General features: G+C 42.7%; 2 protein-coding genes across 3 annotated transcripts in view; both read left to right on the top strand.

Annotated features, from left to right (window-relative positions):
- The window catches only part of pinx1 (PIN2 (TERF1) interacting telomerase inhibitor 1), a 35,941-nt gene extending 28,714 nt beyond the window's left edge, over nt 1-7,227 (top strand). For both annotated transcript variants that reach the window (XM_042095779.1, XM_042095778.1), the window contains one exon: nt 5,869-7,227. In XM_042095779.1, the coding sequence (XP_041951713.1) occupies nt 5,869-6,669 (801 nt within the window). In that variant the 3' untranslated portion in view covers nt 6,670-7,227. The remainder of the gene's footprint in view (nt 1-5,868) is intronic.
- A 4,305-nt stretch (nt 7,228-11,532) lies between these two features.
- Nucleotides 11,533-15,677, top strand: sox7 (SRY-box transcription factor 7). Its single transcript, XM_042095912.1, has 2 exons — nt 11,533-12,174; nt 13,631-15,677. The coding sequence occupies exons 1-2, from the start codon at nt 11,943-11,945 to the stop codon at nt 14,650-14,652; spliced, it is 1,254 nt and encodes a 417-aa protein (XP_041951846.1). The 5' UTR covers nt 11,533-11,942; the 3' UTR covers nt 14,653-15,677.
- Nucleotides 15,678-23,252: the final 7,575 nt, after the last annotated feature.

The following is a 23,252-nucleotide window of genomic DNA, read 5'->3' as shown; positions in this document are numbered from 1 at the left end:
ATAGATCAGTTACGTCATAGGCATGAAGTACGCTCTGAGCCCGACAGGGCGCCATTTTGGTAAGCTCAGCGCAACATTTCATATACAGTTCCAATTCTATGAGCCCACCTGAACAGCTGTTTTTAACGTTGCCAGCTGTTTTTTTTGTAATGAACTGCAAGAACTGACAGTGTGAAAGGCCTGATTTATCTTTTTCCAAGTTTACACTGAATAAGGATAGGTAAATAGGCCTATTATTTAGACAGAAGTAGCTATTGCACTGGTAAATAGATCACATAAATTCCCATTGAGAGACTATAGCCTACTGATAAGCTAGCTAGCAGGCAAACTAACTTAGCTAACGTTATATTATCACCATTGTTCTTTTTTCTACCTGTAGGCTATACGTTAACCCTTTGTTCACGGCCTGCTTAAACACAGAGCATAGGCATAGGCTATTATTATCAATCACTAATAAGGTCAAGATTTCACTCAAGCGTCTGATGTAACTTAAATAAATGCAAATAGTTGGCCTAGGCTAAACACAACCGTGCTTGACACTAATTATTATCGTTTCCATGCAGTCAAAAACTCCCAAATTGTCCTGCTTGCCTATGTAAAATGCATATGACCACAGAAGTTCGTTTTAAAAATCATTAGCCTATATACAGGCTGGAGCCAAATTAAAACATGTCTTTGTAAATGGCTTTGTAAATTAGGCTACGTTTAATTAAAAAGTGTTTCTTGCGTGCGTTCATTCTCTCATTCCCTCTCCAAAATGTTCCTGTTCTAGGCTGGCCAAGTGCATGAACCCAGCATCGGTGCGCGCGTCACATGAAACACAATTGAGACAATAGATTGACCATATTGTACAACTGCAAAGCCTTATCATAGGCATGTTATATTCATGACATGAAAAGTGGAACTTATAGAACGAAAATGAGAAATTGCGCGGTCGGCTAAACGTTTTAAACTTGCGCAAAACTGATGAACCCAGCATCGGTGCGTCGCATAAATTAAAACACAAATTGAAGCCGCACAGCTTGACCATTGGCCAATCCTACCACAAAACCTTTCCATAGGCATGCAACGTTTATGACACAAAAATTGGAATATGAACGCATTTCATCACACCTGAAAAATAAACAGGGCTGTGGCCGCGATTTGACTGATTTATTGAGCTCTCAGCGCAGTGCTGACTTGCGCGTCTTTGATGAGCGTATACAAAGGAAAGCCCTCTAACCGGACGGGCAAGACTGACAAGGAGGCCGCCCGTGGCTACGCGTAGCCTATGTCAAACAGGTGCTTTAATCTCTTCGACCTCCACAAATTAAGCTACAGTTAACTCCGTAGTCGTTTGAATAAGTTTGCGATTGACAACGCGACTGACAACGTTGTGATAAATAGGCATTCTAACTTTTGCAAAGTCAACTTGAATGCATCAATTTTGAACAAAGTTGTGTAGGCTACACCGCGCCAGTTGTAGTCTGCATGAAGTTCTTGCACAAGCCACCGTTTTGATTTCCGTAGGGGAGATGCGGGCTGAACCCGCTTGAGGGAGAGAGGTGCAGGGAGAGAATGGGTGCTCTACACTACGCACATCTCTATGAAATAATGTAGCCTAGACTAATCCATATTTTAAATATTTTAAAAACAATCATGGAAACCATGTCAATAGGCTAGACAGATATTGTGAGTAGGCCTAATGCAGGAATGGATGTTACAGTTATTCAGTAACTATAACGAATTACTGAAATTTAAATTGTAATGTGTTACCTTTAGACTACTTCGTTTCCCAATAAAGTAACGAAATTACAGTAACACGTTACCCCCCAACACTGGCCTATTGAACTTTGGTGGAATGATGGACAGATGTCAGTGCCCTAGCCTAATTTACCCTCGGAAATAATTCTACATTGTCTTTATGCAATATATTTAACTGGTCTAGACATGGTGTGGTCTATTGGGTTTCACGTAATTTCAACATACAGCTTTACAGAATAAATATTGTTAACATGTTAGGATCAGCGCCATAGGATTCCCACGGTAGCCAGCGTCTGTGACGACACCTGAGCTTACCAAAATGGCGCCCATAGAGTCATAGAACGTACTTCAACATATCCAACGTATTCTCCTGCCAGTAATCTATCTTGCTCTGTTCTAGAATCTTTGGTCTATACTGTTGACTTACTAAGTGGATGTGAATGACAACCAGGGTCGGTTCTAGCCTACTACATTTGGATGGACTGGTAGAAATTTTGGATGGGCAACATAGCAAAGCGGTCATATTGGATCAAAATTGACATAAACACAAAACACAAATAAATCAGTACTATCTAGCTCAAGTTGTTGCAGCCAACAGCCAGGAATGGGCAGTATTTCTGATACATGTATTTAAAATAAGTATTTCAAATACAAAATAGTATTTTGTCATTTGTATTTTATTTTGTTGAAGAAAATGTCTTCGGTTTTTGTATAAATACTTTGTACTATTTTTGTAGTTTAAAAATACCGCCAAATATTTTTGGTTAAACCGGAATGAAGCCTACTTTTGGTTTTGTGATGACATCATAAAAGTGCAAAACAATCAATATAGCCTCTGACTTAAGCGTACTACATACTCGCCGCACCCGACCGGTAGCGCGACAATGTGACGTCAAAATTGCGTCATTTCCTCTGTCGCACGAGAAATTTCAGCAGGCAGGTCGTGCACAGGAGATTTTTTTTCAGATGCGCGTGACAAGCAGGATGAGCTTGACTAGGATGAGCTTGAAGCCAAGATCAGGGAGCATGCGTGCCTCTATACAGACATCAACCACATTCAGGCATTTCATATAGCCTAGCCCACATCTTAAATAAACATGTTTGAATAGTCAGTTTGAGAAGAGAGGGAAATTAACCTGGCTAGGTTAACAGCGAGAGTTCGTGCCTAATTTTAATTATGGTGTTTAGATCACAAATTGAAAATGTGAAAATAACTTCTGTTGCAATTACTTTTGGGTCAGACCTGAGTTTGCCTGGACCTCTAGAAAGTTGGATGTATTGGATATGTGGCTTCTAAAACCTGATTAGTAGGCTGCCATCTTGAGTGAATTTCAGCATATTGTAGCACTTTTCAGCTACAGCGGTTTGTCATCTTGTTTTTTGTTGTTCTGTGTCCTCTGTCTGTGACCTTCTATGATTTGGAGGCTTTCAGATGTTTGTTGTACATCTCAGTCATGGTTTGCCTATGTGGTTCAGACCTACTAACTGGCTGATCGTGTGTGTGTGTGTGTGTGTGTGTGTGTGTGTGGCAGCTCTTCTTACTGTGTATTAGAGAGATAAGTCTTAATGGATGCTCCCAGAGGCACACAGTCCTGGAGCCACACACAAAATCACCACCTCCACTCTGATGAGGAGGATTTCCCTTCTCTCTCTCTCTCTCTCTCTCTCTCTCTCTCTCTCTCTCTCTCTCTCTCTCTCTCTCTCTCTCTCTCTCTCTCTCTCTCTCTCTCTCTCTCTCTCTCTCTCTCTCCTCTCTCTCCTCTCTCTCTCTCTCTCTCTCTCTCTCCCGTCTCCTCCGTCTCCTCCCTGGCCCTCTCTAGAGAGTAATTTCACAGGCAACTCCTAAAAATGCCCTCCGGCCATTACGCCAAATCCCAGAGATGCACTGTCCATGCCATCAGTCGCAAAGCCTCTATCCCCTTAGCCGAACCAGAGGGAATGCTATTGTACAACAACCAGGGGTATGGATTTTTCTTGGGGGGGGGGGGGGGAAGAGAGAAAAAGTTGGAAAGTTTTTATTTTCTTCTAATGAGCCTACATCTGCGGTTTTTGCAGTTCTCTTTTGCCTCTCCACATCTTTCTAACGAAGGAAGCCTGAAAAGAGTCTGAAAACTTTTGGACAGATATGCTTTGGTAGGCTGGACCTCTACATCATCGAAAGACATCTGACATTAACAGGTTTTTTTTTATTATTTTTTTTTATCACACCCACCTAACCCCAAACCAGTAAAAGGCTTACCAGGTGCCAGAGTAATAGGCAGTAATTGGTAATTAATAAAACACTACCAACAGAAGGCACTCACAAAGCAAACAATGTACATCAAAGAACCCCTGGAAGTCCCGTGTGACCGCTTGTCTCTATAACTGAAACTATTTTATTCTGTATTGGCTGCAGGCCACTCCCAAGTCGATGATTATCATCTTACCTCTGTCTCTTTGTGTTTTGCATAGGACCTCACCGTGTTTTTCTGTTACACTTATTATTCAGGTGCTCTTGATGCGTACCCCGCCCCCCCCAATCCCCCCCCCCCACTCTATGTGAAAAATGCTCTTCTCTGGCCTGTCAGCGATGTAATGTAGAGCACCCGGCTTGTTTTCGGAGGGGCTTGCGGCGTGGGTATTCTTCACAGCAAATCATTATGCATTGAGCAGGCTATTAGCAAATGGAAGACAAATGGGAGCGTGGGGCAGCGTGACAAAGCGTTTGGAGGCTCGCAGTTTAATCTAAAGCAAGCCTCTGTGGTCCTTCCGAGCGGCGGCGTCACGTCGAGCTGCGGGTCGCTGCCGTTGCTCCTGCTGGGAGGAGTCCTGCTTGGTGGGAAACATGGGTCTACAAATCATCTCTAAAGATGGAGACCTGAATCTCATCATTAAAACAAAGGATGGAGGGTATGGGTGGTGCTGGTCAGGATCTCGCAAAGATGGATTATCCATGACCAGTCTAGATGTGTGCAGTAAGTGACATGTAAAATGCCACCTTTTATGTATAATCTCTGGCCAAGATCTAACTTGTTTACAGGCTTGACATAACATAGTAATCCGTGTATCTGAAAAATCCTGATTTGTGAGTTACGCCCCTGGATTATATTAATCATTAATTTAGCCTAATCCTTTAAATGCACCTCAGTAATTTTTCGTTCTTGCGTCTAGAGGTATTTCCTGTTAGGTCCTTATTTCAGAATGACTTCATGTTAACTTCGTCTTCGTTCAAATCACTAAACAAAATCATCACCACACCATTTAAGTCTCTTTGTTTATGTTGGTATCATCACATTATCTGTGTGAACTTGTCGGACACCAAGCTTCCCTCATGTTAAAGAGGGAAGAGCAATCGTTACCTGCCATCTCAGCATGGCGTTAAGCTTCAGCACACCTGAGCCAAGCTGTGATGTCACACTATGCCTCAAGCAAATCTCAGCAGGCGGCCGTCGATGACTGACTGAGTCATTTATTTCTCACCCTGTGTTTTCTTTAGTGCACATTCGTACGTGGAGTGAGAGTGTGTGTGTGTGTGTGAGTGTGTGTGTGTGTGTGAGTGTGTGTGTGTGTGTGTGTGTGTGTGCGCGCACGGGTGTCAGTACGTGGGAGGAGATGCTACAGGGCCTTTTGCGTCTGTGTGGAGAGGTGTGGCAGTAGCTGATGTTCCTTTTCACTCAGACAGGCTCCTCCATTCCAAGCTTGTCATTTCAGCACTTGTCAGTTTAGGCGCCGCTAATTTGAAACATTTCTATGCTTTCTCTGGCATCTGTGTTGGTTTTGGGGTCTTGCACCACACGTTGTTCTGAAGTTTCGTTGTTGTTGCTGCTATTGTTATGCAATGTTAACTTCCTGTGGTGTGTGTGTGTGTGTGTGTGTGTGTGTGTGTGTGTGTGTGTGTGTGTGTGTTTTAGATTTATGATGAATGTTCAGACTTTAAATGGAAGGAAAGTCATAGTCATGTTTGCATGACTATTAGTGTTGCCAAACTTAGCACTTAAAATAATGTAGCCATATCATGCTAATAAGTTCATGTACCTCAACTGCTGATATTATCACTTTGTAAATTCCTGTTGAAGTAATGAAATTTCTGTTGAACAGAAACAGACACAGCATTTTTCTCACGAGTGTCCTTTTTTTAATCTGCAGGACAGTAGTGGTCAAGACTCACAGGAGGAGGTGGAGAAGGAAAGCAAGGCAGTGGAACCAGAAGCGGTGACCAGTAGCAAACCCGAGGAGCCCGAGTCCAACACGGTCACCAGCACTCTGACCATGCAGGAGTACTTTGCCCAGCGCATGGCTCAGCTGAAGAAGGCTCGCGCAGGAGCGGCGGTCCAGTCCACTACGCCGAGTCCAACTGACGGCGGAACCAACGGCCTCCACACACCCACACCCTCTACCTCTGAGACCCCAGTGGACAGCCCCAACATCAGCGACACGGAGCAGCAGACGAAGAAGAAAAAGAGGAAGAAAAAGAGGGAGAACGATGAACAGAGCGTTGGAGTTGGAGGTGTGGAAGCTATGGAGACTGTTGTCGTTGCTTCTGAGGAGACTACGGAGCAAAACCACTCCTCTTCCTCTGAGAGGAAAAAGAAGAAGAAGAAGATGCGAAACACAGAAAAGGAAGAGGAGGAGATGGCCGTAGAGGAGTGTGCCACACCTGCACCTGTGCAGGAGGACTCTGAGGTGACCGAGAACATCTCCACAGAGAAGAAGAAGAAGAAGAAGAAACAGGAGCAGGAGCAGGAAGTGGAGGCGGAGGTTGTGGAGGCAGACCAGGGGAACAGTCAGGGCAGTGGAGAGACCAAAGCGGAGGAGACGGGCGGTAAAACTAAGAAAAAGAAAAGGAAGAGAGAGGACAAGGAGGAGCCGCAAGAGGAGGAAGTGCTCGCAGTTGAACAGAAAAAGTCTAAAAAGGACAAAAAAAAGAGAAAGAAAGATCTTGACTAGGGATGCTGGCCTAGAAATGTCTTTCCTAACATTCAAGTAAATGTGGTTTCTCTTCTACATCCCATCAGAGAGCCTTGAAAAGAACCTTGAGGTCTTCAGATAGGGTTGCAATGAATTCATGAATTTACTTTGGCTTTGCAGCCCATTATTTTCAATGGACAAGGATGGACCTCTTAATTGTAATTGTAACTTGAGTGATAACATTTAGTTACATTTGACTGTATAATTGCCCCAGTTGCCAGTTGTTTGACTCCCCAGTGTTTTCATCATTAATCCATTGTATTTCTCCTCTCAGAATGCCACTGCTTTATTTATAACCTGTTTGTGACTATACAAGAAAGACTGGACAGGATTCCACCATCATTTAAACCTCTTAATCTGTTTTTTATTGTCTGACAGTTGTAATTATTACAGCTGACTTTGTAAATTACTCCAATTTGGAGACCAACTCTCCTATGAAATCTTTGCTATTAATGCCCCATCCACTTCAACCAAATGACTACCATGTAGCCTGTATGGTGATCTGTTGAACTTGACTTAATAAAGATTTTAGTGGCGTAGAAGTGTCATTTTTCCTTGCAACAGTGTTTCCAAGATCGTAGGTGATTAGTCTGCATACAGAATATTTCTCATCGTGTGCAAAAATGGAGCGGTAGCTGCAAAAGGCTGTACCTGAAGGCCAGTTTGAGATGGATTAAGGAAGTCTTTGTCATTGCCTCTTTTTTTTTTTCCTCCTTCGTCACAATTGTGAAACCAGTTGACGGCGACAGTCGCCTGAGCTTACGCCTCAACTCCATCAATCTCAAAACACCTCATTTTTCACCACACGGATGGCTTGTGCAATCGCTTGTGTGAAACTGGCCGTGCCTCCATTTCAATAGGAGAACACTTGCCATGAGACTGTGATTGATGTGTATGTATAACATATAGAACAAGTTGCTGTCTTGCCATTTAAATCCAGTCCTTCCTTATTTAGTATATTATTAGGAGTAATTTCGAACACGCATTAGGTTCTTCTTTGGGTTAAACTATTAAGCATCCGTTACCTTTCTCTTTTAAATTTCCTTAACTGCCAAGTCAATTTACACTCAATTGGAAATTTTTATTTATTTATTTATTTATTTATTTATTTCGAGGATAACCCCTTGAGATGCGATATCTCATTTTCGAGGGGGTCCTGAAATAAAGGGATGGATTTGAAAATGTGATGTAAACTTTCTACTAGAACACCAACTCTTACAGTTTGCACAGTGATTAACGACAACAAAACTATGGAAGCATGAGCAGCCGATGGCTATTTCTGGGCAGCTGTAATTTTGGGCTGCATGATATAACGTGTGACAGTGTTGATCTATGATGGTGGACAGCGAGGGTCATTGTGCCACGCCAAATATGAAGTCATTGTTTTGAATGCTAATGGGCCTTTGGCCGAGTGTCCTATTGATCAGGGCATTGTGGTCTCATCATCCTTCCCGTGGCCGTGTTTAGATATTGTTTGTAAGCTAAAATGGAACAAATATTAACACATTCACTCATAATGTAACAATTAAAGAGGTGGTTCCATACAGTGTACCTGAGACATTGAAGCCGCCCTTCCCCCAAGTTATGTTTTGGAAAATAAAATAGCTGGAGAAAGTGGCTTTTCTTTAGGATTTGTCTTCAAATAAAGATGGCTTGAAAGTGTGAAATGTTGTTTTGACAGGACAGCAGAAACACCTAACAAGCTAATCTTGTTTGGACTGAGTGGGCGTTATGACTGTAAGAGAGGAAAAGGAAGGACTGGCTGCTTGAATTACTCAAAACAATTATTGCAAAACCCTGTACATGACAACTGTCAATTCAATATACATATGACTAATGCTTTGCATTATTTACACCTTATGTGTGTCTGGTGAAATTATACGGTGTGCCAATTTGACTGACATGTTTGTTTTGCCACTCCTGCAGCCAGCTGGGTTTATTCTGTGTGGCATTTGAGGTAAGATGAGATGTTTCTAAAGACTAAAGGTAACAATGTTTATAATCATGGTGACAAATTACAAGTGAAATTGGAGATAAACGAGAGAAGGTATTGCACATCAATGTTTGTTAGTTACTATGCATATAGCATATTTAAACAGCAGGAGTTCTAACCCAAAATGCTATATACATATGTGAATGATGGAAAGGGTCACTGCAAAAGATTTACTACAAAGGATCATATGATATACAGTACTCATCTCTAGATAACATCAGTCATGATGTCTGCCCGTCTGCATTACACTTCCTTGTAACATAACCTCTTGGTTGTTTTTGTTTTTTTAAATAATAGGGTTCTTTCATTGGTTGCACCAGAAATTTGGAGACAAATGGCTCCATTTAATTTTCCAAAGGGTATTCTAGAACCTATGACCACACTTTGCTGTCATGGGTGCAATTGTGACTGCATTCTGGAAAAAATTGGGTATAACCAGACCATGTCTCTGGGTATAACACTAGAAAACAACAACTAGGTATTTACTGGCTATCATGCACAGTACGATACACTAACACAATTTTACATTTCACATTTCTTATGTGTACAAGACATGCTACAATTTCTGTAGATTAACTGATATTGTATAATTCCAGTGGAAGGAAGGTTGCATATCAGTTACACCACATCGTCACTCTTCCATTTTCTTTTTAAACCTACATGGTGGACTGGAAAACAAGGCAAAAGAGCAGTCATCATCCCAATGCATAATGCTATTTAGGCCCATCAGGACCATTAAGTGCAAGACCATAAGATTAAGCCTGTAGTGTTGGTCTTGGGGGCATGTCTCAGCATCAGTGTATTGCTTTCACCTCTTCCCTTTTAATGATGCAGGAAGAGACCACACAGCTTTCACTGATATTCTTCATGATTTCATATAGCCACACACACACACACACACACACACACACAGCTGGCATTGTTTTGATGAGGGATTATCTGGAATACCCCTACCCTACACACAGGGAAGGGACTGATCAAAGGGTACATTTGTTCACACACACACACACACACACAAACGCACACCAAAAAAAAAGAGACTCTCATCATTTTAATTGTAGATTTTCAATCACGCCTACCCACCCCTTGAAATCCTCTATCAGAATCTGTGTTTTTTTTTTTTTTTTCCATCAGTGCATGGGGGAGGCATTTGAGGAGAGCACTCATAGGCCAAGCAGGCCACCTTCAGTGCCATTATCTTCTGTCTCCAGAAGGTGTTGATCCCATTCTGATGGAGCCACCCTCCAGTTCTCTCTCTGTGCGCCACGTGTGTTGCATTACGGGGGCCAAGTGGATGAGGAACCCAAATAAATAATAGCCGGCAGATATCCATGCCTCCCACACTCGCTGGGAAACAATTGGGTCTGTTGGTGATCAAATCCGACAAACAGAAGAGGAAGTAATCCCCTAAACAACACAGAAGAGAGAAAGAGAGAGCGAGAAAGAGAGAGAATAAAATCCAAACCTACGTCCTCTTTCGTAGGTTACCATAGACACTAAGCAAACACACACACACACACATGCAGAATTTCCCTCCGAGTGTAGTCACTCTGATACTACGACATGGCTACTCCCATGTCAAGGCAGTGGCAGGGACTAGGAGGAAGTGGAGGGTATTTTGTGGAGCGCTCACTCATTCTGGGGCATCAAGTGCCATTTCCTCTTCCTGCGGACAGGGGGGCTTAATCCCAGTATTAAATGGCCGCCACTCCACTGTGATTGGTCCGAGGCAGAGGAAAAGGGGGAAGTGTCTCCTCAGACTCCTTCATGTGGCGGTGGTGGTTTACAAGGGATGGGAGGTGGTGGTGGTGGTTTGTGTGTGTGTGTGGGGGGGGGGGGTACTTCCTGTCGCATGGGGTGGGAGGCCTTTGCCAGAGGAATGTACTGTCAACAGGAACCTCCCTGTTTGATAGGGACTCCTCTGCTGACTGTGGGGAAAGTGCAATTTTATATGGTGAAAAGATGAAACTGTCCGTAAGAAAGAACAAGTTGCGGGACCTCACTGCACCCAAAGCACCCAAAGTTCACCTACTTCTTAAGGGGGCTGCATTCAGGGCACACACATTTTTTTCATTGGCACATTAATTTAGGTGCATAAAGAACGTGTTAAATGTTAATAAGATAAGCACACTTTCGCTGGTGAACTTTATTACAGTTTGAAAATTTCTTCCAATTGTTGTCTCACCATACATCACTGTCTAACCTGAAACTGTTTTCTCTGCATCTCCGAGGTCATTTTGAAGGACAGAATGTGACCTACATGGCAGATTCTGTATCAGCAATACAGTGAAATTATACAATTTGGGAATTAAGGCCTACTTCACAATAGTCCTGTCATCGCCCAAACTGTTGAGTGATTGACATTCAACGCAAGCCAAATTCTGTGATGTCATCAACGGACTTCAGCAAAGTCATGCTTGCAGTGTATGGAACTATCCCAAACAAGATGTCATAACTTGACGGGACTTCCCCAAAGAAAGGCGTTATGAAAATCTATACAAGACAACAAAGTCAAATTAATTTTAATAATGAATAATAATATAGGATTTCTCCAAATCACAGCACTCTTTTATCCCAACTAATTGAACTGCAGGTGCATTACAAGTAGGCTAAATTTTCCCCAGCCCAGCCCTATTCAAACATTGTCAACGTTTAAGCTATCATATACAGTTATTGTTTATTATTATGCAAATAGATGTAATGTCAGCCTTCTGTTATTGTGTTCAAATATATGTCATATTAGACACGTTGAGCTATGTTTTGGTGGAAACAACTAAAGCTTACAAATTAGTGACGTCCTTTTGTAGTAAAGAGTGTTAAAATATTTTCCCCTCTTTTTTTCTGTCGCAGGTCTCAAGTTGCAATCAAGGAGGAGCTGAGAATCCTTCGGGGCCCGTGTTGGAACCTGCTGCACAAATATAAAGAGCTGCCTCTCCATAACAAGGAAAGAGTGAATCACAGGTTTCGAGGAGGAGTCGAAAGGAGCGCACCGTGCACACACCAAAAACGGACAGCAGCTCATATCATTTAGCATAGTAGACTGGAAACCAATTTGGTCTCACATGATTTTAAATGTTCTGTTGCAGTTTTTTTTGGAAATTACTTTTTTTTATTTAAAAAGTATTAGTTCACCTGAGTATAAGACCTATACTTGTGTTTTGTAATTGACTCAGTAGAATTAGTTATTTTTAAAAAAAAAGTTTCAGAGAGGGGAGCTAAGCGCCGCAGCCAACAGTCTGCTCCAGTGCAGGGTTCAAGAATGGCGGCGTTAATTAGTGCGTACTCTTCTTGGCCGGAGAGCTTCGAGTGCTCTGCGGGAGATGGAGACGTCCCTGACGGACACACCTCCCACAGAGGTTCTGTTGACAAGACCTCGGAACCGCGCATCAGGAGACCCATGAACGCTTTCATGGTGTGGGCCAAGGATGAGCGAAAGAGGCTAGCCGTTCAGAATCCTGACCTTCACAATGCAGAACTTAGCAAGATGCTTGGTAAGAAATTATTATTATTATTATTATTATTATTATTATTATATTCAGACATAGCTTTATCAAAACGTTTGTTTTGCACTAATTTAGGAAACTAATTTGCGTCATGCCACAAAGTCAGCTCAAGGACTTTGCCAGTTACCAATTTTGGATGAAGTGGTAGCAATCAGTTCAGTTGTTTTATAATGCAGTGATACATGAAAAACATCACAAAAACTTTTATTTGTCTTTTGGGAAATAATTGGAATGTCCTTATTGTACTTTGTGTATTACTTTATCTGTTGGCTTTGTAACATTGTTGCTGTTACATTGTTGGCATTAATAGAAAAGTGTTAAACACTTGATGATGTTTTTATTATCAGTCCATTTCATTAAGTGCAATTATTGCCAACATGCGTTTTGGGACCTCGGACAGATTTTACTTTAATGATGAGTGCAGAGTTTAATGATGGAGTTTAGATGAAGAAGGTCAGATTGAAGTCATATTCATAAGCTCATAAACTTTACAGAGCTTTCTGCAGACAAAGTTAAATAACCTGTGTGATAAAGCCTGACAGTACTTGTTCAAATTGTATTAAAGTATTAAAATGCAGAATAAAAACACAGAGTGGCTATACTGGAATTGCAGGCTAATTGCTTTATTAAAGTATCTACTACTAACACTCTAGTCAAGTGTAATTAGTACTTTTTGCCCATCAGAAAGTACAAATTTCCATGCGGTAAGAAATACCAATATCCTGCTTTTTAAAATGAGTTTTAAATTGAGTTTTCTTTCCGTTATTGTGGCATGAAATGAAACTTATTTGAGATGAGAAAGTGGTTTTCTAAGATGAAATAAAAAAAGTAATCTTCAAATGACTTATTTGAAAAAAGAAAAAAAGAATCACCAAATTCCATTCTGTAATAATCTGTGTGATGCGTAATATATATATAATATAAAGTGCATTAATAAAAGAAAAGTATCCCACATATTTAGAGAATAAATTTTAAGTAAGCAATGGAACAGCAATAAGCTCTAATATTTTAATTGTATAATTCTTATAATATAATCATTTGAATATTCATATACTAGTACCTGTGACAATCAACGCGTCTCCATAGTGATGATAAGTGACAAAAGATACATGGTATTTCATGCGTGTGTACAGCCAGATAGTATCACAATACAGCAGCCGTTACCGGTTAATATAAACAGCATTTGCACAAGAAATAAATTATTACACACTCCCGGCTAACATTTCCTTCAGCATGACTGCACCAATCAATAATATTCAACATATTTTTATCAGTTGTCAAGAAAGAAGACAGTTCTAACAAAACAATGTATATAAACTTCCAAGCCCACATCCTGAGTCAAATTTAGAGCTCTTTGGTAAACAGTGCAATACTGAGAGTTGTTTTGCTTCTAGTTTGTAACAGTGCAATACTGAGAGTTGTTTTGCTTCTTGTGTTGCTGCAGGAAAGTCCTGGAAGGCTCTGACCCCACCGCAGAAGCGGCCGTACGTGGAGGAAGCAGAGCGTCTGCGGGTGAAGCACATGCAGGACTACCCCAACTACAAGTACCGGCCACGCCGGAAGAAGCAGCTGAAGCGCATCTGCAAGCGCGTGGACCCCGGCTTCCTCCTGGGCGGCCTTGCCCCTGACCAGAACGCTCTGCCGGACCCGCGCAGCTGCTGTCACCCGCTGGACAAGGACGACGACGGAAGTGGCGGTGGTGTCATCGGAGGCAGCGGCGGTGTGGGAGGAGGGTTCTCGTCACCGTCCCTCCCCGGGATGAGAGTCTTCCGGGATGCGGCCGGCTCTAACAGCAGCTTTGACACCTACCCCTATGGCCTACCCACGCCTCCGGAGATGTCCCCCCTGGATGCGGTGGAGCACTCCGAGCACCCATCCTTCTATCCGGCCTCTGTGCCCGTGAGCTCCAGCGGCTCCTGTCCCCCGTCCTCCTCAGGCGCGCCGTGCTCCGATGACCGCCGCCTGGGCCCGGCCCACCTGACCAGCCCGCCGCCCTACCACCCAGACTATTCCCAACAGGGTCCACCACCTCCCCCTCCCCACCACTGCGGCCCCCACATGGGCCACCACCACCACATGTCCATGTCCCACCAGCTCCCCTACTACGCCTCCTCCTTCCCCCAGATCCAGATCCACCACCACGGGCTGCAGGGCCACCACCTGGGCCAGCTCTCCCCGCCACCTGAGCAGGGTCAGCTGGAGAGCCTGGACCAGCTGAGCCAGGCCGAGCTCCTGGGCGAGGTGGACAGAGACGAGTTCGACCAGTACCTGAACTCCAACTCTGCCGCCACTGCTGTGGCTGGCGGTGGCTACCACCACGGCGGGGAGCAGGGCGCCATGACTGTGACGGGACACATCCAGGTGACGGCTGCTTCCGCTTGCTCTAGCAGCACCACAGAGAGCAGTCTGATCTCTGTGCTGGCGGACGCCACCGCTGCGTACTACAACAACTACGGCATCTCCTAAACATAAACAAAACACAACACTGGACTCAATACCATGAGCAGTGGGTTCATCGGGACAGGTCAGATATGAGACTACCAGCCTGAACGGCTGACAAACGAGGCGAGGACGTGGAGACCAGAGGGGGAGATGGACAAAGACAGGTCGAAGGTCATCTCAGGGATAAACAGACAGTTTCTCAAATATAATGTTATTGTTCCAAAAAAAGAATAAGTGAAGAGAGAAGGAAAAAAAGAAAGGAAGCAATCTAATGAGCTGATTTTTTAAAGTCTTATCATATAGTTCAGAGTGTGTCACTGAAGCATGTACCTATGTGCCCTTAGGCTTATTTAAGTATTTCTATGTTTTGCATATTTTTCATTGTACTGCTGTCTTAAGTTCTTCTTTAGTTGGAATTGTCTTCATACACATTTGTATGAACCTCATGAATTGTTTTTGTTTTTACCTCAGCAATTGGTATTTAAAGAAGGCTATTTTAGAATGCAGGAATCCCAAATGACATAATAATAGTGAATGAAGGAAGATCATTGAATACCTTTTCCCCCCACATAGTTCCTAAACATTTATATGAATACTTACTTAAATATCTATACTCATAATCGTTATGGCCGAGAATAATAATGATAAATATTATGGTATGCTGATCTATGCTGGTTTGTGAAATTTAATTAATTTAATTACGCACCAGTTTTTTGTATTGATATTATTGCTACCCCCTTGAACACCCACCCTCACACAAAAGTAAAAAAATCTAAAATGACTTTGGAATGAACCTAAAAATGTCTGTACTTCTGTAGGACCAACATAGAGTGAGAATTATGAAGAAAGCTGGATCCCAGATAACTTTTTGTGTGTTTAAGGCATTGTCACAGTTAATATCTGGCTGGCACCATCTGTAATAGTATAAGGGTGAAATGAAGCATTTCATAAGTGCTACTGATTGTATGTAGAAATGTGAGAAGGACCGTTCCCCTTCAAGGACCTGATTAGATCTGAAGCAATGTAATAAAGAAGTCATTTTAAACCAAGGTAAAATGTTTCTCATATTTCTTCTTTTGTTTGTAAGGTGTCTAAATTTTGCTGCACATTCTTGTGTGTTCCAGCCGTTTGGTTGACATTTGAGCAAGACATTTGTCCTAAAATGCCAAAGGTTACTATTATCTTTTTGTCTGTTTTCTTTAAACTTAACCTTTGCTATTTTTTATCTCCAACAATACAATATTCTGTAAATATCTAATCTCATTTATATATTCTTTAATTATCAGTTAGTTTAGTTTAGATTTATTTACTTTTTTATGTGGCAAGTGCATGCTGACTGCCAGAATAGAATTATGCCCTATTTGGTCAATTCTGAAGCAAAATGTTTCTGATTTTCCATTGTCTTGTGGCAACTCTGTTCTACAAAATAACCACATGTGCTTTTTTTTAAACCAACCACAAGCTGGATAGCATGTCTGCTGGTGCTGTCATGTCTCTTGCTTTGACAACTTCATACACCAGCGTCTCTGACACATTTGTGGCCACGGTCACGCCGTATTGACGAGAACAGCGATGGAGGGATCCCAGAGCTTCACCATGCCAACCTCCAGCAGAAGCACCACCGCCACTACCACCACCACCGCAGTCGCCAACCACTACCACAACACCGCCCCCCCCCCCCACACACACACACACCCACCACGCTTATGCGCGCTCAATTTCAGCGCGCTGCGGTTCGGCGGATTAGTGTAAAACAGGCGCTGCTGTCGCTGCCTGCCCACCTCCGCCCCTACTCCCCTTTTGTCCTCCTGTCGTCTCATTCTGGGCCCCTTTCTTTGGCAGAATCCTGGAACTCCCCTCTCCCCCCTCCAACCCAGCTTCCCTCCTTTCACCGCCCCCCCACCCCACCCCCCACCCCCTACCTCACTCCCCCCTTGCCCCTATCTTGCTGATGCAGACTTTCATAATCTCCGCGAAATAAATAAATACACCTTGGCTCCCATCAACTGTGTTACACGTTCATCATTTTTCTTTTTCTCTATAGCGCACAACCACCACCACCGCCACCACTTTCTTTCTTTTCCTCCAAATGCCTCTTCTTTTTCGATAAAAGGAATAGGGAGGTGGCAGATGGGGGGTTGGAAAGGGAGGTGATGGGGTGAGGTGTGTGTGTGTGTGTGTGTGTGTGTGTGTGTGTGTGTGTGTGTATGGGGGGGGGGGGGGGTGAACATTTGACAAATCCTGGTGCTTGGCTCGGCCTTCCTGCGTTTTTTGGGAACGGTTGAGTCGCGTTTCTTGTAAAGAGGATGTGGCGGAGGAGCGGTGTTTCCTGCCTGATAAGAGGAAAGCCTCTCTCCGTCAGGATGTTTGGGCCCCGGCTGCTCCCCGCATTAGAAGCGGCCGTGGCGGCGCGGGGGAAGAGGGAACCTGCTGTTCGTTTTAGCAGGGAGGAAACATGGCTCTCGCTGATTAAAATCGCACACCCCACCGTTTTCTAGGGCTTCGTGCTTGACCCCGCACAGGCATCAGCCCACACACACACACACACACACACACACACACACACACTGACATGGCCTAACACAGATTTCTTCATCACTTGATCCATCTATTTTCCCATGAACAGTGGACAATCTTTCCTGTGGGGGAAAATCTTATCCAACACATATTTGTCCGAGTGCATTTTTGCATGACGTGGTCCCATTCCTGGTTGCGATTGAGGCACCTCCTATCGCCCTGGGTTGTTCTGATTAAACTAGCTAAAGTGACAACATCCATCATGCGCCTGCACTCACAATGGCACTGGGCGGCCTTACCCACTCTCAGCGAGATCATTAACCCTTCTTGCCTGTGGCCGTGCACAAGGTGGCGTGTTGATAGGGGTTTCGGAGGGGTCTTGGAGCTCCAGGCAGAGGGTGAAGGCGGAGATCACGGAGACCTCAATAGGCCCCAATCTGGGCAGCAGGCTCCTGTGCTGAAGGCTCCATGGGTCCCCCACTACTCTGGTGCACAGCCTTAGGGAAAGGGCATAGGAACCTGGTAAATAGAGTTCAGTCCCATGAAAACACCACTGAATACATGAGCACAAAACAAGTGATATAGTAATCTGTAATACATGGGTAATAAAAAATCAGAACATTTTTAAAGAACAGTGAAAAGGCAGATAAGGTTGCATTTGCTAACAAATGAATGATTTAATGAAGTTAATTTGAAATATGAGGTTTGGGGAATTACACAAAAACACTTTTTAGGTTCCAAAATAAGTTTCAAATTCAAAATGCAATTTCCTCAGTTGAATAAATAGAATTTTTTGAAACCTTGAGTCATAAAATCTCTCAATAACCAGAGCATTGTTTTCAAATGTGCTATTTTTAGTTTGATCCATAAGCTCTGTTTTGACATGGGAAGGGCCCAGCTGTTTTAGAGCAGGCTACTCTGGAGACTGCATGGCCAGAGGAAGTGAGGGCAGACCATTCAACTCATCTGCCTCGATTCTTTCCTCTGTGAAACTTGAATCGCCGTCTGTGTGCTGAAAATATTCTGCAACTCATCATTGCACAAAACCTATTGTGTTTTTCCGTTTTCCATTTTGAGTCATTTGAGCGTCAGCGACTCTTAAGAGTATTCCGGTTGGTTGGTTGAGGTTAGAGGCTTCCAAGATTTGGTGAGAAGACTCTACTGTATTGGTGACTTAGAAATCATTGAATTACCTCAGAATGTGGGTGTAAAGAGAAAATTGCACATTCAGAAGATATTCCTCCATTAAAAAGAAAAAAAAAAAAAATCGGAACCATTATTGCCGTCTGAACTTTGTATGCTCCTCCTGAAGCATATGACCCAGTTATCCAAAATAAAACTTGGACCAATCAGCAAATATCTCTGCCAAGAGCCAATCAACATTCAATAGCCAATAATGGCCATTGTGAGTGGCTGAACATGGTATTTGGTCAGTATATTTGTGGCCTTAAGAAGCTGGGTGAAATTTTTATAAATATTTATCCGGTGCTCCAAAAAGCTAATTCATATTTTAGCCCACAATCAAAGACCTTTGCCAGACAATGCTGAAATCTGGCTGAAGGTTAGGCTTATCTCTATTTGAAGTACCCGGTCGTAAAATTGCATGGATTGCAGCTTGACCAACTAATAAAATAAACATGTGAATGTATGTATGTGAAAAAATATGTTTATCCCTTAGCACATTTATCTGATTTATCAGTTTTGATATGCGCGGTCCAAAATACTCCCTGGCAAAACCAAGATGAATACAACATTGTTTGTCTAGCCCATTTCACTATAAGACTATTAGGCAAACAATTTACACATTGTATATTAAAAAAAAAAAAACTTTATAGGATCTCCATATAGAATTCATGCTATATTTGTGATGCCAAACTATTTTATTTTAGATAGATATTGCTTTAGATATAATATTTATTTAGATATTGCTTTTAATGGTTTAATGTATTTTTTCTACCAGAGTTAATTTAGTTATGATGAATTTTGAATTATGATGAGTTTATGAATTTTGTTTTGTGTGGGTTCTCTGTCAATATGATTTTTACTTGGATTGCTTAGTTCTGTAATTGTCTGGAGTACCTGTGGTAAAAAAAGAAGACACAGAACTTCAGGAGTTGGTCAAATCCCATTAGAATCATATTTATTCACCCTTCAAGGATGCAGGCTGAGCAAACTAATTTCCCCCTTTTTTAACAGACTCCAGTCTTGTTGTTTCTCTGTGATTACTCCCTGGACTCTCTCCAGGCCCAGGTCAGGCTTGTGGAACTAGGCCGTTAGGTGGTCTCCACTGTTTCCTGTTTCCCCCGCAGTGACGTCACAACCTCGGTCCAAATAAACAAGTAGACCTTGGTTTGCCTGCCTGAAACGTGCACCCTCATCAATACGTTTTTCACGCATGAGGATTTGGCTTTACATTTTTGGTTCACAGAATATTTGATTTGGTCATGCGGGAGGCCCTCATTAATAAAGACGGCCACTGGTGCGCGGACATGTTGCATTAGCACAGCTGTTTTAAGGATTAGTGGCCGATGCTGGGGAGGAAAGGGGGTGAGAGGAGGGCGGTAACCGATGAAGCTCCCTCCGGAGATGCAGCGGCTCAGTGTCTCGTCCAAAGGCGTCGTCTGTGTGGACGAGGACAGTGGCCTGCTCCATCACGTCACTGATCGAGCCAAGGAATTTCTGATTAAGGCGTTGCACCACCTGATAAACATGTTGGTGGGAAATTGCTTATTGGCCATACATACAGTATAATAAACAAGTTAAGGGATTTCCCCAGGAACACATACATGTTATTTTAAGAAGGTGACATTTTCCTTTAATTTAGAAAAAAAAATGCAGTGCAATCAACAAAAAATATACTGCAATCAACAAAATGCAAATAAAACTCTAGAAACCACAGGCCCTACCTATAATGTTTTAATTATAGCTAGGGTTAAAGGTTATAGGTTTAATTGTTTTAATTACTGTAAAACAAATTTATTTAACCATGTATAGTTTATATAACTATACATATAACTAGAATAGGCAAGTCATGGACATTTAAAAAAAATGAAATGAAGAAAAAGTGGACCAAACATATTTTCCACAGAACAATAATTACAATGGCAGCACTGGTGCATGCTCATCACATATGGGCAGGCCCGGCCAGAACCGCGGAGGAGAGAGGCCCAGCATCTGTGATGGTCCAGCTCCAAACACACAGTGTGGATGGTCTCACACATTCCGTCCAGCACAATAATAACTGTTTACATTTTTTATTTTTTTTTACCTGGCACCTTCTCTCTGATGACTGGGGATTATACGTCTCACTATTCTCTCGCTCATTGTGGTGAGACAACAGACGTGGCGCTCGGTGGCGAGGCTGGGGATGGGGGATGCGGTGCTGGGGGCAGGGTGGTGACTGGGGAGGGCGGTGACTGGAGAATGCCTTGCGCCGGCCGAAGAATGGACCAGACTCGGTTGGGGGCAACGTGCCATGTGGCAGAGGCAGCTCACCGACGCAGATGGGGACCCCTGGAAAACTTTGTGTGTGTGTGTGTGTGTGTGTGTGTGGTGGAGGTGGTAGTGGTGTGGTGTATGTATGTGTGTGTGTGTGTGTGGGAGGGGGGGGGGGGGGGGGGGGGTGGGAAAAAAACACAGCCAATGGCCACCCATCTCTACCTGTGTGTTACCGCGCCATCTGAAACACCGGTCCGGCACCTGTTTTGAGAAGATACAGACAGGCACCATTAACTGAGAGAGACAGAGAGAGAGAGAAATGGTGTGTGAAAGTAAATTCTTTTCATTTTTTTAATTTTGTCCTGCCACCATGAGAGAGGGTGTAGCTCTTCATTTAACTCTCAGAGGAAAGATGGTCCAGCATCCTCAGTGGTGTGGCTGGCTTCCACCATTTTTATGATTTGTAAACAGCGTTGCCATGGCCGTGGCCAGCTATTGTGAAATTATTCCTATGCCTCCTCTCTGTTCCCACTTCATCACACACACACACACACACACACACACACACACACACACACACACACATGCGCACACATACACCTCAGGAAATATGTTCTTGCATTGGATCTGATATGTAAACAATCACATTGTTTTAGATAAAATCAGGTTCCATTCCGATTTAGGTTTTAGCTATGTTACAATACAATCTTTTTGACGACGCATGGCAAATTAATTGCCTTGACTTTAGATTTAGCATGTAATGTGGTGTAAGTAAGTAATATTGATGTGCCCAATCTACCATGCTGTCTGAGCAAGTAACTGCACAAGCTTGTTTTTGACCACAGCAGCAACTCTCTGGGGTCCCATAACTCCTCGGCCGAATGTGGAGGAGGATGTTCCTATTGTGCTTCCTAATTGCAATGTGGTTCTTTCATTTAGCCCATGCTAGAGCTTGGTCAGTTCCTGCCTCTGCGCTGGGTCTACTTCTGCACAGTAACTCATTACGTATGAAGTCATCTTTGACCTAGACATGCTGTTAAATCACTTTTGGCACATACTCTAAACAAAACTGCAGACCACAACTCTTAATGCGGCTGTCTCTTGGGAAGCATGCAGTGACAACCCATCCACATTTTTTTTACATAGAGATTTTAAAACTCCTTTGAAATTATTGGTCAGATCAGATGAATCTTGGGCAAAAATAATTATGTCTAATGTTGACTAATTATCTTTAAATGCTGTGAAAGTTAATTAAATTGTTCAGACTGAACTAAATTAATCAACAATCCACAAATTGTGATATATTATGAATGTATTACACCAATGACATGACACCAAATATATAAACTAATAGGCCTATAACTAAAAAAATAATGTAATAATAATCTAATAATACTAAATCGTAATGTAGGGTTCCAGTAATTACCGTGATTGACTCAACGTCTCATCCAAATAGCTTTACTGGTAATGACCATGCTGAGTGACAAACAGTTCAGCCAGGGATGTAATCTTCAAACAACACATTACCAGTTAGACACAGCATACTGCAACCATGATGACAGGTTTAAACATATCTAACATGGAGATCGTCTGGACGGTTAAAAGCAAAGTGTGTGTGTACTGTGTGCGTGTGTTATTGTGTGTGTGTGTGATTGTGTGTACTGTATGTGTGTGTTATTGTGTGTATGTGTGATTGTGCGTGTTATTGTGTGTATGTGCATACGTGTTATTGTGTGTATGTGTGTGTGTGCAACTGTGTGTTTGCAGATTTGTCTTTGCTTTTCTCATGTCATCAAAGAGTGCAGAACAAAAAAGACACAGCTCTTCACAGATGGTTCAAATCCCCCTTTCACAAGATTCTTGAGAACTCCTGCAGATTTCATAACTTCCGTTATCCATTCTGCAGCACCCCACGACTCCACGTTTAATGTAAACGCTAAGCAGACTAGAACCTTGGCTCTTTTAACAACAACAAACAAAAACTGTTACAGAGGGGGGGCTCAGCTTATTGGGAGCTGTGTCACTCAGACCTAGAGGATTTCCTCAGCCTTGATCCCCCTTTTTTTAACAGCATGACAACAAGTGGAGGAACGGTAGCGAGGCTGACCTTGACCTTGGCCGTTGCACAAAGTGCCATGACTTCCTCCAACGTGCAGACATTTTGGAGGGATGTTGTTGATGTCTGCATCTGTAAGGAATCCTTTCCTGGTTCAGCGCTCGATCTCGTTTCCCCCCTTGTTTCAAGACTGCACATCGACTGGGGACAGGTGGAAATGACTCATAGTATCCCTCGCAGTCCGGGAAGATGACACGAGAGCATCTTGACAGGTGCAAAAACAGGATGCTTGCTCAAGGAAGATGACGAACATCACATATGTCACAGTGCTTGGTGCGGGAATGCAATAGCATAATCAAATAGATGGAGATCAATGGAGGAAAACAAGAAAATCTCAATGAATCACTGATTCTTTAGAAACATGCGAAGCAAGGGTTTATTCTGACCTGTATTATCTATATTATCTATATTGATGAATGAATTCAATATTGTTGATTTAAAATTGTCTCCTTAAAAATACCTTATAATGTTTAATGCATGACACATAATTTGCTGCTATCTTAAAGAAAGATAAAGCAACTTAAGTGACACACAGCCATATCCGTACACATAC

The sequence above is a fragment of the Alosa sapidissima genome, chromosome 6, assembly GCF_018492685.1.
Source record: "Alosa sapidissima isolate fAloSap1 chromosome 6, fAloSap1.pri, whole genome shotgun sequence".
NCBI classification, from domain to species: domain Eukaryota; kingdom Metazoa; phylum Chordata; class Actinopteri; order Clupeiformes; family Clupeidae; genus Alosa; species Alosa sapidissima.
The sequence above is the reverse complement of the archived record's forward strand: the minus strand, read 5'-3'. Positions and strand labels throughout refer to the sequence as shown.